Source organism: Tachysurus vachellii, chromosome 2 (assembly GCF_030014155.1).
Source record: "Tachysurus vachellii isolate PV-2020 chromosome 2, HZAU_Pvac_v1, whole genome shotgun sequence".
NCBI classification, from domain to species: Eukaryota; Metazoa; Chordata; class Actinopteri; order Siluriformes; family Bagridae; genus Tachysurus; species Tachysurus vachellii.
The window spans coordinates 34,787,251-34,804,880 of NC_083461.1; the positions used below are offsets into that span (position 1 = coordinate 34,787,251).

The following is a 17,630-nucleotide window of genomic DNA, read 5'->3' on the forward strand; positions in this document are numbered from 1 at the left end:
AATTGCTGAAGCCCCTGTTGATGATTTTAGAACCCCATGCTTAGATGATTCTAATTCCCTCTTCTTTAAGTAAACATGCACTCTAACAGTTACACTGATTGCCCATTTTTGCACAAGAATAAAAGTCCTTATTCTCCCATGCAAAACACTACTGTATATGTCCTAGCTCCTACAGCCCTCTGCTCAGACATAGGGAGACATAGGGAGACATAGGGAGAAAGATACACGAATACTTGTCTAGTGGTAGTGTATAAGACCAGAGTGACATAAAGGTGCTGCAGATACTCTAGTGTCATACTCCGGGAACTTTGTAATATTCTCCTTTTAAGTCTCAACTCCAAAATGTAAATTTTCCTCCCAAACTTTATTCTTCTTCCTGCTAATTATTTTTCTAATGCTACTATTTGCCTATTTTAATCTGATCCTTCTCAAGGATTCTTCCTAATGTTCTTTCAAAACATCGGTTATGGGAATATCTTCAGGAAGTATGGCGTTTTTCTCCAGTACACTTTCAGAGACTTGTTAAATTCCAAGGGACATTAAAAGTATTTGCATATTACATGGTAGCATAAAATTAAATAAATAAAATGTTTTAATGCACTGTATGCAGATTAATATAATAATAATAATTATTAAAGCAATGCTAGAGCTTCTAAACTTTACAGATGTGCTCAAAAGTTTGAATACCTTTGTAGAATTTGCAAGATTTCCATTTTTTAAAAGAAACATTAGTAAGAAGGCAAAACTAATTAATTTTATTTCTTATAGCACTCAAGTTAATATTTAAGGCATAACAGAATGGCACAATTATCAAACAAAACGAATTATAATTCCTGTTCAAATGTTTGCGTACTGTACTTTCAGTTCTTAATATCGTGTAGTGCCCCCTTTAGCATCAATGATGGCATGCAGTCTTTTGTAATAATTGTACATTCTTCTTAGCAAAATGCCTCTAGTTCCTGTAAATCTTTTGGTTGTCTTGCACAAACTGCACATTTGAGATCTACCCAAACTGTCTCAATGGTATTGAGGTCAGAAGACTGATAGCCAGTTCAGAACATTCACCTTTTTCTGCTGTAGCCAATGGAGGGTCAGCCTCGCCTCGTGCTTTGGATCATTGTCATGTTGAAACATCCGTGAGCATCCGATGCGCAGCTTTCGTGCTGTAGAATGCATTGTCTGCCAGTATTGTCTGTTAACATGTTGCATTCATCTGGCCATCATTTTTTATTAACTTCCCTGTGCCACTGGAGCTCACACAGCCTTATAAAATAAGAGATCCACCACCATGCTTTACAGTGGGGATGGTGTACTTATCACCGTAGGCCTTGACTCCCCTCTAAACATAGTTTTTTTGGTTGTGATTATAAAGTTCAATTTTTGTTGCATCGCTCCAAATAACTGCTCCAGAGGCTGTGAGGCCTTGCTAGGCGTTACCTTTTTGTGGCATGGGCACGGTAACGGCTTTTTCCTGACAACTCCACCATGCAGGTTATTTGTGTTCAAGTACCTGTTTATTTTGCTCCTTGAAACAACACCACCACTTTTTTCCAGAGCAGGTTGTATTTCTCTCAAAGTTGTTCAACTATCTCAAAGTTCAACTATCTTATCATGCAGGTCCATTGGCAGTTCTTTTGTCTTTGTCACCTCATTTGTCAGCTGGGATACTCAGCGACTGTTTACGCACAAACGCTAATTACAATTATAATAAGTCACATGTGTGGAAACGTCTGTCTAATAGCCATTTAAACCTTTGTGTGTATACCTGTGTGTTTATAATTTGGCCAAACATTCAAGGATATGTAAACTTTTGATCAGGGGTGTTTAACGGAGTCAAAAAACTGTGATAATTAATGACTTCATCTGACTAACCTTAAATAAGAAAAACCAATGTTGCAGTATTAAGCCCTATTCGGACGGGACTAGTTTTACAGGGGGTCGTTAGAGAAATTTCAGTTTCACAGACGTACTTTGTGATTTTAATCCCGTCCAAATCTGTCTGTCTTTTTCTCACACGACCTGTGTAAAAATTCCAGAGCAAATTACCTACTGTTTTTCAGCAAAATTGGCGCTCCTCTGAGAAATCTAATCCCGTCCGAATGCGAATGTCTGTGATTGCTGAAAATGTTTTTTCTCCAAAACGCGTTTTCTTGTCTGTTTTGGTCAACGTGAACTACCGTATTAACCCTAGCGCACCGGTATTCAAGTTTCTGCTTTCTGCACACCAATAATGGATGTAAATGTGTTTGCTACCCTACCCAAACCTTGTGGTTGTGTATACAATTTTCAAACTGAAACTGAAACGTAGGTTCGCTCCAAACAGAAATTAAACCCAATGTTTCCTCCCGACCACTTTCTTTTTCGTCGCCACTTTACTATTGATCGGTCATATGACCATACGCAATCCACGCATCCTGGACATGTGGTCTTGTGCAACGCCCACATGTAAAACACAGACACTCCTACCTCCGTAATAAACACAGAGATGTTAGTCCCGTCCGAATGCATACATGAAATGACAGACGTCGGCTGAAAACAATTTTAACTCTAACGTCGTTTGGAAAACTAGTCCCGTCCGAATAGGGCTTTAGTCATATTTTGATGCCAATGTTTAACAATTTCTTTCAGGGTATGCAAACTAGATATATTTTAATAGGTTTATTATTTGTGTTGCTATAATAATATCAGTGTACTACTTACATTGTTAATAGAAACTGAGAATAACGTGTATAAAAAACTATGTTAAAAAGACCTTTATTGTATAGTTTTGTGTGTTTGCAGGTCAATATGGTGATTGGTATTCTGGTGTTCAATAAATTGGTTTCCAGAGATGGCATATTGGACAAGAAGCTTAAACACAGAGCAGGGTAATGTGAAGCCAGTTCCTCTAAAGCTCTCCACACTATTAACTGATGCCTATTTAAACCCTCTCCTGTGAGGTTGTCATTAAGCCTACAGTAATGCACATGAGCTACTTTTTCTTTATCTGTCACATATAGACAAGACATAGACACAAAATTTCATCTTAAATTTTAACTCCCAAACATGCACACTTTTATTTTTTTAATTTTAAAGTGTTAAATGAATGTTTAATGACCTGAAAAGAAGTACCAATTGTAGCCATCCCACTGAGAATCACGTTTCCTCCCATGTAGCAGAAAAAAAAAAAACAGGCAAACGTTTATGATGATTTTCTGCCAGTTTAAGGGTGTTTTCACATATAGTTCGTTTTAAAAGAACCAAACCCAGTTCACTTAAAGTGAACCAGAGAAGGAACTAGCCGAATGTGACCTCAGTCCGTTTGGTGTTCACAATATAGTGGACTCAAAAGACAACCCAGTTCTCTTTTTGGTCCTCTTTAGTATTGAAGTGATCTCAGACCCTTTCGTGTTCACACCTCAACTTCATAAGAACTCAGAACCCAGAATTCTGTGCAGCAATGGATTTTGGGTATTCAAAATGGCCTCTTTACAAGTTGTCATCACATGGCTGTGGTACATTTTTAAGCAGAAGACAAGAAGAAAGTGTGAGACAAACCATAAGTAAAGGAAAGCATCTGGAAAAACTTAAGAGGAAAAGGATAGCAGCTAAAAAGAAACAGTCACAGTGACGGAACACGGCTGCAGGTATGGCAAGCCTCCAGGGACATTTGGCGAGACGAAACGCAAAGCGGACCGGGACCTCATTGATTTCACGTCACACACAAATCGAACCACAAACGAACCCACAAACGAACCTCCGGAGGTGGTCTGAGTACGGTTCGCTTCTGGGTCCTTTTAAGGGGTCTCAGATCACATGGTTTGTTCACATATACACACTGAACCGCTCCAAGAGCGTTTGGAGGGCTCAAACGAACTAGATGTGAAAACACACTAACTTTTAACACAAACAGAGAGCATGCTAATATTAACTTACTTTATTGTTGCACTTCGATATATTTACAGGCAGATGAGTGAGCCGCATACAGGATTAACTTTAAAATGTGCAAAGTGTGGTGTTGTCTCCACAACTGCTTTATCAGCAACTACGGCCAGCAATGCCATGTAAGTACCTGACTCAAGATTTTGCAAATTCAGTTCAATTATACTGCATTATTGGTGTAACATAGTGCCACTAACTGTACACTATATGAAAAAATGTTTGTTGTCACACCAATATGTGCCTGATGAACATTCCATTCAATTTAGACCTTCTTTGCTATTATAATTCAGTGATGCTATAGCATACAAATACATCTTATGCAATTATGAGATAATGGTACAGAAAGGTAAAACAAAATGCTAGTCTTGAAGCACCTGTTCCACCTTCTGTGGTGAATATACTGTAGATGTTAGCTTTCAGCTATATGAAAACAGTTTGGGGTGTGAGATTCTGGTCTCAAAAACATTTCGCTATATAGTGTATCTGTAAATAGTAAATAGTATTCTACCTAGTAGAAATGTTTTTTTAAATATCCTCCTTTCATCATCTGTGCCCTTGGTCTCTGCCCCGTTGCTCTCTCCATCTTACCATGCCTTACTCTCTTAGGGCCTCTCTTTGGAGCTCCTGTGTAGTGTTGCCTCTTCTGGCACTCACCTGGATGTCAGCTGTGCTTGCCATGACAGACAAGCGTTCCATCCTCTTCCAAATCCTATTTGCCGTTTTTGACTCACTCCAAGGCTTCGTCATAGTCATGGTGCACTGTATCCTCCGCAGAGAGGTAGGCCAGATTCAGATACTAAAGCCTCTCATATACTATCTGTGGCTTGTGGTTGACAGGCTGCTGAGCTCCTCATTTTTATCATCTCACTTTTACTGACCAAGGGTCAGTTGTGGATATTGCTTATCGAACTGAGTTTCATATCATTGATCAAATAACTTTTATCCTTTTAGGTGCAAGATGCCTTTAGATGTAGACTGAGGAACTGTAAAGACCCTATCAGTGCTGATGTAACTGGCTCTTTCCCTAATGGCCATGCACAAATTATGGTAACTATCATATAGCAGTTTTTCTATTATTATGGCCTCCAGCTTAAATATATGGCACAAGATCACAGTTGGATATTCTTGACATATTATTTTTTGGTGATTGGATTTTATTTATAGATTTCACATCAATACTTTAGATTTTAGATTTTTGTTACACTTTGCAAAACATACATCAAACCTCTTTATCTCGTATAGATATTTTATTTTATTTTATTTTATTTTGAAGGCCAAAACACAAATGGTCAATGTACGTGAAGTTTCATGTGTGGGTTATGTTGTCATTCAGTGGCCCTTGGAAAAGAAAGTGTTTTTAAGATTGCAACTGAATGGCTCTATATTCCCTGACAGACTGTAGGTGAATGAACAGAACCTTGCTGGGGTGTGTTAGGTGTTTAATGATCCTGGCTGGCCTTCTCATGCAGTGCTTCTCTATGATATGGTAGTTCTGTTCCCCTGACTCATGTCAGAGGTATGTCAGTAGAAATTTACTAACAGCTTCTGGTCCAGATTGGCTCTCCTCGAATAGTAAAGCAATGCTGTGCCTATAGAAGAGGATCAAACCAACAAACCAAGGGAGGAACTTTAGTGAAATCCCAGTAAAGGACCTGTTCTACATGTTTCCCTGTAGTCAGTGTTTTTGGTGTTGAATGCCAGGTTCCTATCTCACCAGTTTTTGAAAATTTCCCTATAGGTTGACTCATCATTGTTTGTGATTAGTCCAATAACTGTGTTATATGCAAATTTTAAGATGCTGCTAGAGGTGTAAATGGCACACAGTCGGAGATGAATAGGATGGAGGGGATATAGATAAAGATGATATATAGCAAGGATACATGAGAAAGATGTTAGTGACCCCGTCAGCTTATCTGTGTAGCCTTTGAACACCTGTCTTTGGACAACCTTAGGTTTTGTTACGTTTGTTTGCTAGGGTGGCATTATATTAATGGGTGCCTCTGGTGTTTCGCTAAATCAGAGAAAACAGTGCAATATATTGGAGAGAAGAATTCCATAACCACAGTTCAGAAACTTATAATAATAATAATACTCTATTTTAATAATCCTGTAGTCTTTAATTTAACATTGTACTCGGCATTTAATATGTTGCATGAGGGATTTTAGATTAGGTTTATAAAAAGCTCTTACCCAGAACAAGAGGTTATTATTTATTTATTTGTTTGTTTGTTTATTTGTTATTTATTTATTTATATATTTATTTATTTATTTATTTATTTATTTATTTATTCAAACTAGATCTAAAGCACTGCAATTAGGTTTACATTGCAACCTGTTTTCCCAATGATTTAGTGAATCAATGAAAAACCAAGACAGGCCTGTTTTACAATATAAGTAATGCATAAATTTAATTGACATGCTGTGAATGTTGACTGAAAATTCTAAATCATTTACATCATTTATTATTTTTTTTCTTCTCTCTCTGCAGACTGATTTCGAAAAAGATGTGGACATAGCCTGTCGATCAGGTAAGAAGTAGATGGTTGCTATTAGTGAGGTTGTAATTATTGTGCTGAAACTGGCATAAATAACAATAATAGTCTGCAATGGAATAGGGGCAAAAACTAAAAGCAAGCTAAAACAATCTACCTGTCATGACGCGGGATAGAAACGGACCCAAACGCAGGATAGCAAAACAAACGGGGTTTAATAACAAAGGAAACACTAAACAACACACGGACTAAAGACAGGACAAGACAACAGTAGATTCCGTGCTGGAAGGCAACACGGCACAGTTAAATACACAGGGTAATCACAATAGGAAACAGGTGTGTAGACAGGGAGGAGCAGACGAAGGCAGGGCAGACACGTGACGAGGAACGTCAACAGATGCATGTGTGAATATATGTTATGTGAATATAACACAGAACATAACCACAGTTCTTGCGAGCTCAGAATTGACTGATATTCATTTTCTAATAAATATTACCAATACTTGTCTAACTACAGCTCTCCATAAAGATATGGGATCTTGTCGTGCTGCCACCATCACCGGAACACTGTCACGCATTTCCCTTAATGACGAAGAGGAAGAAAAAGGTCCAGAAGGCCTCAACTATTCCACTTTGCCGGGTAACATCATATCGAAAGTGATCATTCAACAGCCATCAGGCCTGCACATGCCAATGGGTGAGCCATGTCTGGGTGAGAGTGCAAGTGACATGCACCGCACCGTTTATTTGTGTACAGACGATGGCATGCGGCAGAGTGAACAAGAGCTCAGCAGCCATGTGCAGCAAGGTCCAATGGAGACAGACTACATTGTTATGCCTCGGTCCTCAGCAGCAGCATCACTGTCCACTGGCTCAAGCAGTGTGCCCACTCTGCTGAAGGAGGATAGCAAGAGAAACATTGCCATGGACACTCTGCAAAATGACAGGCTGATGCACTACAAGATGGGCACTGAGTTTAACATTGGCCCATCAGGCATGGAGCATATGAGTGCAGGCATGGAGCAGCAGTTTCCTGGAGCCTTGGAACACATGCAGACCCTGCCATTTGAGCCACGCACTGCTGTCAAAAACTTCCTAGCTGAAATGGAAGAGACTGCGGGAATGGCACGAAGTGAGACTGGCTCAACTACCTCCATGAGCTCGTTAGAGGTGAGTTCTTAGCATTCTACTAGACTTTTAAACAAGCCACAATTTATAAAGTGACCAAAAATAATCTTTTGGTGAAAAATTATGATGTTTATTGTGACAATAACAAAAATGGTTTAAGGACTATTAAGGATATTATTTGATAATATAATAAATTTTTTTGTAATTAGAATTGAATTCTTACTAGCCTATTTGACTTAAGTTAAATTAATCAAATTAAAAATACTATAAACCCCTATAAATAATAATAATAATAATAATAATAATATAAATTATATATATATTTTTATATATAATTTTATATATAAATTATATATAAAAATATATATAATTTATATTTTATATAATTGGATTCTATATTGTTTCATGAGTTGAATGTTGAGGAATAAAATGTACTACTAAATATTTAACCATTATTTTACACATTTAAATACTGAACTAAATATTTATATTTTTGTTTTATGAACCTGAAAATGTTCTTAAAAGGAACTTAAATAGTTCCTATATGGCATCACTGTAAACTATGAATTCCCCCAATGGTTTAAGTCATTAATTTATGTTTTATGAGTCACTACTTATATTAATTCTGCATTTATTATCTTTGGTCCTTTTTAGCTTTTCAATTTTCTTATATTTCCTATTTTACTGACTCCGGTACACGTTTAGTTAAAAATGATCTCCTTTTTATGACCAATCAGAAGTGTCGGTGTTAACTACATTGTCTTTGCTCTGCAAGCTACTGCCTACTACGCTGTAATATGACAGAATCAAGATCACATTGTGCTCTCATCCACATAATTTAAAGTAGAATCCTTAAATATTTCCTGAATTAAATTCAAACGTTATTGAAACAAAAGTAGCCTCTTTATTTCAAGTATGAGGAGAGGCTGGGAAATTTTTATTCAGCTTTTTATTCTTCATCATGAACCTCATCATTAAAACATAACAATGGAATTCATAGATAAAGTATGAGTCCTTCTCCATGTCATTGTTTAATCTCATCCAGTTAAGGCAGATTTGACCCAAGCCGTTGCTCTGCAGGTCTCATAAAACAGGAACGTTTTAATGTTGTGCTTTATTAAAGGAATAGTCAATAATGGGTTGAAATGTTTCATGTATGAACATGCTTATTGTTCTATGTATGCACATGCTTAATATTACCTTTGGCTATATTACCTGATTGTACATGAATTATCTATGTGAAGTAGAGCTCATTCATAGTGCTAGCAATTTTACAGCATTGATAAGCATTATATTTCATACAGTATAGACACCGATATACATTATATAGGCTCATACATCTATATAGTCTATATAGATAAATAGGTATAGGTAAATAGCTCTACGATTTTGAAGATTATTCTTCCTTTTCTGTGTTTGTTTCTGTTTTTGAAAGTACATTGACCCAGTTTTAGTGGATATCACTGGCTTATTATGGTTGCATGTTCTAAAACCTATGGAATTATACAAACGATTATATTATATTATATTTATTCTAGCATAATAGTCAAGATGTACATGTCATTTAGACATTTTTACAAACAACCAAAACCCAAATCAGAAGCAAACAAAGAAGAAATTGTATCTAACCCATGCTGTTCTTTAATGAATCAAGCTGAGATTAACAAAATAATTATGACAAAATGACACAATAGTTACAGAAAATTTAAGTTTTCTAGTAGTTTCTGTGTTTTTTTGCAATCTAACAAATGCCTCTTTGCTTACACAGAGGAGAAAGTCAAGGTACCAGGACCTCGACTTTGAGGTATGTCAAACATTTTCATTGGTGAAGTGCATGTCTCAGGCATTTTTTTGCATCAACAAAAGGGCCATTTGTTGCTTTTGTGTTTTACTCTTTAATTTACAACTACTTTGTGTAGCACTTAAGCTTATTGGTGCAGCAAGGTCCTGACAACTATACGATTTATTGAGCTTTGAGTTAGTGTAAAAGCAATGCTGTCAGCTGCCACACAGAGTAGCAATTCCCATTCCCATTTTATCCCTTTACATTCACAAATCTCAAGCTGAAAATCAAATATTTTTTCATGAAGTTTACAGAGAACATCCTGTTTCTGCCCTGTACCTAAATTGCAAAATGAAAATAATAGTTTAAAGCAAAATGCAAACATTTTTTGGTTCATGAAATTTATGCTGCAGTTTATCATGACTTTGTTATACACCTAGCCAAAGATTTCGCAGGGATTCTCCTCTTTTAAAGCATTGAAAAGCTATACTATAGCCAAGAGTCTTTCAGTGAAAAATGCTTTATTCAACGTGGCAAGAGGCAGTGTGTTTCCTGATACAACACTATGGTTATCAGCTTGATTGAACTCCAACCCCCCCCACCACTCCTTGCCATTGCAGAAAGTCATGCACACCAGGAAAAGACACATGGAGCTGTTCCAGGAACTGAATCAGAAATTTCAAACCCTGGATCGATTTCGAGACATACCAAATATGGGCAGCATGGTGAGTAAGAGTGATTCGAGGGGGAAGGTGGGCCATGCCACAAGCACCATATTTAGGCTTCCACTTTCACGCTTACATGATCCAGCATCAGTAACTAAGTGACTAAAAAAATTACTAGATGCCCAGTCAATGCATTCATTCATCACTTTAATATTATTCCATTTCCTATAACGTGCCTTTAAAAATTTAATTTATTTTTCCAATGATTTTTTCCTAATCATTGCTTGGTGGATGCATGACAGAAACCACTTGATTTGCTCACAATCAGACATTTCATGCATCAACTCTTACTGGTATAATTTGTGGTAATTCAAGGACAATCCACCTGCCTGAAAGAGTGAAATCTCCAATTCAATCATCAGTTCTTAGAAAAAATATATAAGTAATATTTTCACTGACTATACGTATAAAGGCACGACACTTTAAGTATACAAAAACATATTAAACACACTCAAGGACACACATACACACACAAATGTGTCTTGTGTGTTTTCAATCATATTCCAGTCAGCGTGCCGGCACATCGTGTCTGTCTTGGTGTTTAGTGTTTAGTCCAGGATATTTACATATTTTGAGAACAAATATATCATTTCAAATTTTATACTAAAATTTTTATTCTTTTTCTATACTTATCTAAAGTTGTTTTGAGACCATATGAATTGTTAAAAGTGCTATACAAATAAACGAACCATCAGATGAACGGATTCGGTTTTAGAATTGATTCAAACAGGATCGATTAAAGTCGCGGTACACTAAATGGTCCGACCTAGTATTTCTTCACTACATTCCTTCCTGTTTTACATGCATTTAATGGTATAATATGCAGCGTAGACAGGAGTAAGAAGTAGGACAAGACTTGTTGATTACACCTTTAATCAATATTACATTATATTTATCTGCAGTTTCCTGCATCTTATGAATTTATACTCAAAGGGCCTTAGTTTTGTATAATAAATATATTATCCGATATTATAGAATATTATTAAATGCCAACATGGGACATAGCAAATAAACATAAAATTCATATATTTTAAACACACAGTGAACACACAATACAGCATTCCAAATGTATATCCGTAGCAAATGTCGCCTTTCTGAAATGCCAGTGTCTGTTTTCTTGCACAGGATAAGGCAATGCCCAATAAAAACCCTTGGGAAAGCTACATCCCAAGCTGTGAGTACCAGAACTACGCTACAATGAATGTACTGGAGTCAGACCCCAAGGACTCTCTGGAGATGACCCCTGCTGAGTGGGAAAAATGTGTAAACCTTCCACTGGATGTCCAAGAGGGAGACTTCCAAACAGAGGTGTAATCAGAGGATCAGAGGAACGGAAAAAGGAGGACATAATTTGCACTGGAAAATAGTGGAAACCACTTCAAGCAGCCGTGGCAAGACATATCTGGGTCCTAGAAATATAGCAGGGACATTATGTGCCAATAAGATTTTAAAAAGGACTAAAGGGGATATAAATGATTTAAAAGACAAAAACATCATTTTTTTCTATTCTCACTAGTTGTACTTAGTGAGGGAGCAGCAAGGTGTATAATATAACCATCATGTGTTTTGAACATATCCGTTGAAGCGAATTGGATCTACAAAGGTATATCTTTCTAGATGAGACCTCAAATATAGAAAACACACCGTGACACTATGCTATGTCAACCCAAAAGCTTCAGTGGACTCAGTTTTTTTTAGTTCAGTGGTGACTGAGTCCAGGAGCACAATGTACATACTTATGCAGGTTTTTAAAAGGTTTATAAAAAGTCAGTTTGGCCATTACTACACTTTTTACTTTATGACACGAAAAGTATTTGGAGAGGCAAAGAGGATTTTTCCTGATTTAAAAATGAATGTTTGTCAAGCTACATTCTTCATTGCTTTAAATGCAATAAAGGTAATACTCACTTTTATATGAATAATATATTTCACAACTTTAATACTGCAGAATTTGCTTGAAGGCACTCAGCAAGCTCTCTCATCTGCAGCCCTGTATAAAATATTTAAAAATTAAAAATGTTGTATGGTGTAAATAAAACTTTTGTCTACATCTGTTTTACTTGTGTCAAGTTTATTTTGATGAGAAAAGATTTAAAATGCCGACCTGATGAGATACCAGAAAAATGTTAACATTTGAAAAATGAATGTAAATAAAAGAGATAATATGTTCATAACGCTTCAGAGGATGTGTCAACTCTGTCCTGTACTGTATATCATGACATGGTCTGATTATCAAAATGTAATGATGAATGTTCGTTGAATAATTAATGTTCAGTTACTGCTTTATCCTGGTTAATGTCACAATGGAGCCAATGAATACAATTTGAAGGGAGGCCATCATTGACTGACATTTTTAAGAGAAAGTATACAGAGAAACCCACACAAAGAAGGGGAGAGCGTCTAAAACGCCACACATCTAAAAGAGCGGAGAGCATCTAAAAAGCCACCTGATGAAATGAGTCGAGCCTCTAAGGGAGCATGATGCAGTGTGGATAGTAATAAGAGCTATGAGGTAGGGGGGTGTTGGTTTGTTTTTGCATCAGTGTTTTATATCGTATGCATGCAGCTACTGGATGCCAGTGGAGGAAGTGCAGCAATTGGGTTGTGTGGGATAATTTTGGACATGCAGCGGTTAAATGTCATCAAGTCATAATATTTTTAAATGTCCTGATTTTTCTTATTCTAATTTTATATGCGTTATTACATCCTGTCAGGCACAGGGTGTCTTCATGGATAAAATACAGACCCATATGCAAGGATTACATAAAAGGAATTTATTAAGGAAAAATACTAGGAACAGAAACAACAAAAAAACTGGAACACAGAAACAGGAACACAAATACAACCAACAAGAGACAAGGACTCTGCAAAAAAACAGACTGGGTCTGGGATCATATTTTACAAAGCAAGAGACATCTCCTTATTCTACCTTAAGGCTTAGTGATGTGCTGATAAGATTTAAATTTAGTTTGCACATCAAATCTCAATCCAACAGATTTATTGCTGCAGTGGAAATTTTAAATATCATGAGTGTTTTTATATAATTGTTATGTGCTTTTACAGTAAATTAGGAAGAAATAACATGATGCCCTTGTTCCAACTTTTAACATTGTACCTGCTAGAAGGATGGGAACTTTAGGGGAGTATGTGTGCATTTGCTCGATAAGAAAATGAAAATGAAATGTGGCCTTGTTAAAGTGATAAGTCAAAGGGATACATCTTCAGTAACCAGGGAGCGTGCATGAACACACACACACACACCAATAAACACACACACACCTGGTGTACAAAAGGGAGAGCTGAAACACTAGAATTTGCCTCTTCAATGTGTAGACTTTGGACTTTATGGAAGCCTTTTTTCTTTAAATCACAGGCATTTCTTTAAACCTGGGCTCAATATATTTAGCATAGGTTTCATTCACAGATGTAATGGCAAACTCAAATTTGCTAGACATTGAATTAGTAAAAGGTGAAAATGGAACAGTTAGCTTAAGTTTTTCTTCCTGCATTGCCTAAATGAGTCAGTTCAAACCTCACGCCTCCTGGTTCTCTACTTCTCTCTATATTTCTTAGGGCAATGAGAAATACACTGATCTAGCAGCATTAAGAGATTTCTTGTAGGTCAGAAGGCTCTCCTTCCATGGTAATTGAAATACTGATAAGGACAGACTCTGGAGTAAGCTAGATGAGGTGATGGACAGAATTCCCAGATAGGAGAGGGTAGTGATTGCAGCACACTTGAGCAGGCTTGTTGATGCGGGAAACAGAGGTGGGGAGGAGGTGATGGGCAGGTTTGGTGTTAATGAAAGGAACCTAGAAGGACAGATGGTGGTGGACTTTGCTAAGTGAATGGAAATGGCTGTAGTTAACACTTATTTCCAGAAGAGAGAGAAACATCGAGTTTCATATAAGAGTGGAAGTAGGAGTATGCATGTAGACCACATTCTATATAGACGAGGCTATCTGAGCGAGATTAGTGGCTGCAAAGTGGTGGTAGGAGGGAGTGTAGCCAGACAGCATCGGATCATAATGTGTAGGATGTCTCTGGAGGTCAGGAAGAAGAGGAGTGGAAAGATGGAAAAGAAGACCAAGTGGTTGAAGTTGAAAAAGGAAGAATGTTGTAAGGAATTCAGACAGAAGCTGAGACAGGCTTTGTGTGGTCAGGAAGAGCTTCCAGATGACTGGGAAACTACAGCAGAGGTGAGCAGGGTAACAGGTACAGTAGGAGGGTGCTAGGTGTGTCATCTGGAAGATGGAAAGAAGATAAGGAAACATGGTGTTGGATCAAGCAAGTACAGAACAGCATTCAGAGGAAGAGGGGACATATGAATGAAGTGGGACGTAGAAAGGAGTAAAGAAAGGATTACAAGGAATCGCAGCGCAAAGTGAAGAGAGACGTAGCAAAGGCTAAACAGAAAACATACGATGAGTTGTATGGCAGGTTAGACACGAGGGAAGGTGAAAAGGACTTGTACAGATTTACAAGACAGAGAGATAAAGATGGGAAGGATGTACAAGAGATAAGTCTGATTTAAGATACTGACAGGTGAGAAGCATGTGCAGAGAAGATGGAAGAAGAATTTTGAGAAGCTAATGAATTAGGAAAATGAGTGAGAAAGAAGGGCGAGGAGGTAAATATTGAAAAGAAATCAATTGGAAAGATTAGAAAGGGAGGGGGGGCACGGTGGCTTAGTGGTTAGCACGTTCGCCTCACACCTCCAGGGTTGGGGGTTCAATTCCCGCCTCCACCTTGTGTGTGTGTGGAGTTTGCATGTTCTCCCCGTGCCTCTGGGGTTTCCTCCGGGTACTCTGGTTTCCTCCCCCGGTCCAAAGACATGCATGGTAGGTTGATTGGCATCTCTGGGAAATTGTCCGTAGTGTATGATTGCGTGAGTGAATGAAAGTGTGTGTGTGCCCTGCGATGGGTTGGCACAGGGGGTATCCTGCCTTGATGCCCAATGATGCCTGAGATAGGCACAGGCTCCCCGTAACCCGAGGTAGTTCGGATAAGCGGTAGAAAATGAATGAGTGAGTATTAGAGCACAAGATTATGGGAAGTATTGTGTGTATGCCTGACTAAAGAGGTAAGTTTTTAATCTACATTTAAACTGGGAAAGTGTGTCTGAGCCCCGAACACTATCAGGAAGACTATTTCAAAGTTTGGGAGCTAAAAACAAAAACAAAACGCTCAAGCGCCTTTAGTTTGGGAGCTAAATATAAAAACGAAAGCGCTCTTTAGTCCTGAGTTTTGTGATCTCAGAGAGCTGAAGGATTGTAACATGTAAGAAAACTAGTTAGATACTTGGCAGCCAAACCAATAAGAGACTTGTACGTAAGTAGCAGCTGTTTGTAATCAATTCTAAACTTAACAGGTAACCAGTGTAAAGATAATAGGTTCGGGGTTATATGATTATATTTTTTTGTCCTGGTAAGAACTCTGGCAGCTGCATTTTGGATTAACTGTAGCCTATTTATTAATGATGCAGGACAAGCACCTAGTAATGCACTACAAAAGTACAGTCTGGAGGTCATGAATGCATGAACTAGCTTCTCAGCATCAGATACAGATTGGATGTTTCTCAGCTTGGCAATTTTTCTAAGGTGGAAGAAGGCTGTTTTTGTAATATGGGCGAATAATTAGTAGAAGAATTGCAACGCTACAGTAAGGCTTACCAACAGGAACACCACTCGTCTCTGCTTCAACTGTCAACAGATTTACTCTTTTCAGTCAAGCATCCTCTGAGAAACCTGAAAGAGCTTGGATTATAGGAGACTTATCTTAGCTGATGTCTGGTACATTATGCAGTGTGCTCTGCTTCCATCCCAGTGTGGCAGTGCAATGTGGTGCTTACAGCAGGTTATGCTTACTGGATTGCTGGCTGTCCAGCTGGTGCTCCGAAGACAATGTGGACAGGCTTATTGATAATAGTAGTAGTTATGATATTAAGCCTAGAATGGTCTCACATGGGAAGGTGCTGATCTCATTTCCGCAGAATAACCCATATTCACAGAACAGGTCTAGTTAACTGTAACATTCCAGAGCTAGCTGCAGTTAGTTTCCACTCAGGTTCCACAATATTGCAGCTGTGTCTGTTCCAAAAACCCAAACAAAAACACAAAAGATTATTTTAACCTTTATCTAAGGCGTCATCGGGCATCAAGGCAGGATACACCCTGGACGGAGTGCCAACCCATCACAGGGCACACACACACACTCGCATTGACAATTTTCCAGAGATGCCAATCAACCTACCATGCATGTCTTTGGACCGGGGGAGGAAACCGGAGTACCTTTAAGTAGTAAGTATCTCAGAGGGGGGGCACGGTGGCTTAGTGGTTAGCACGTTCGCCTCGCACCTCCAGGGTTGGGGGTTCGATTACCGCCTCCACCTTGTGTGTGTGGAGTTTGCATGTTCTCCCCGTGCCTCGGGGGTTTCCTCCGGGTACTCCGGTTTCCTCCCCCGGTCCAAAGACATGCATGGTAGGTTGATTGGCATCTCTGGAAAATTGTCTGTAGTGTGTGATTGTGTGAGTGAATGAGAGTGTGTGTGTGCCCTGCGATGGGTTGGCACTCCGTCCAGGGTGTATCCTGCCTTGATGCCCGATGACGCCTGAGATAGGCACAGGCTCCCCGTGACCCGAGGTAGTTCGGATAAGCGGAAGAAAATGAGTGAGTGAGTGAGTGAGTGAGTGAGTGAGTGAGTTATCAAAAAACATGCCATCAATCTCAGTGAGTTATCCAACTATAGGCCAAAGCTAAGCTTCGGCTTTATCTAGGTTTTAGCACAGCAGTTATGCTTATACCTACATAAAACTAACATTCATGAAATATATCAGTCAGGATTTAGGCCTTATCATAGCAAAATGCAAGACTAGACAGCCCACTGAATTACATGAAATGTAATGTCACCACAAGATGGTGCCAGAATATAAATACAGATCTATAGAATCTCTATAGAATCTATAGAATACTATCTGAGGACAGATATGAGGTTCAGATATTCCATTACCATAGAAACATGATCATCAAATCTATCAATCAGAAACATTCAACATGCCATACCCAACTCACGGGAATTTAAGAATACCACTCCTTCCATCACCTGCCACTTTTACACCTGGCTGTTTCAGATCAGATAGTACAACATAAATGACCAAAAATGCTCTTGGGTAAACTGTGCAGTTTGCCTTGTTTGCATTGCCAAGAATAGGACTGACCTTGTCGCACATACAGATCTGTACCCAAGAGTGTAGTTTGTGTGGAGGTTGTTATCCCCACACTAATCAAACTATCGATAAGAGCTCAGTTGATATTCTGGTGCCAACAAAACTGCCTCCAGTTCAATGTGAGTAATTCTAAGGAGCTGGCAGTGGATTTCTGCAATCACAGACATTCCCCCAACACCAGTGAACATTCAGGGAATGGACATTAAGATATTGGATTCATTAAGTACCTGGGTGTTCATCTTGAAAGGGGGGCACGGTGGCTTAGTGGTTAGCACGTTCGCCTCACACCTCCAGGGTTGGGGGTTCGATTCCCGCCTCCACCTTGTGTGTGTGGAGTTTGCATGTTCTCCCCGT

At 38.5% G+C, this 17,630-nt stretch overlaps 1 protein-coding gene across 1 annotated transcript in view; it reads left to right on the forward strand.

Moving 5' to 3' along the window:
* The window catches only part of adgrb3 (adhesion G protein-coupled receptor B3), a 181,156-nt gene extending 168,992 nt beyond the window's left edge, over nt 1-12,164 (forward strand). Inside the window, exons 23-31 of the mRNA XM_060864427.1 lie at nt 2,782-2,867; nt 3,945-4,043; nt 4,528-4,699; nt 4,873-4,968; nt 6,410-6,449; nt 6,931-7,583; nt 9,310-9,345; nt 9,945-10,049; nt 11,175-12,164. Of these exons, the coding sequence (XP_060720410.1) occupies nt 2,782-2,867; nt 3,945-4,043; nt 4,528-4,699; nt 4,873-4,968; nt 6,410-6,449; nt 6,931-7,583; nt 9,310-9,345; nt 9,945-10,049; nt 11,175-11,363 (1,476 nt within the window). The 3' untranslated portion in view covers nt 11,364-12,164. The remainder of the gene's footprint in view (nt 1-2,781; nt 2,868-3,944; nt 4,044-4,527; nt 4,700-4,872; nt 4,969-6,409; nt 6,450-6,930; nt 7,584-9,309; nt 9,346-9,944; nt 10,050-11,174) is intronic.
* The last annotated feature ends 5,466 nt before the right edge of the window (nt 12,165-17,630 follow it).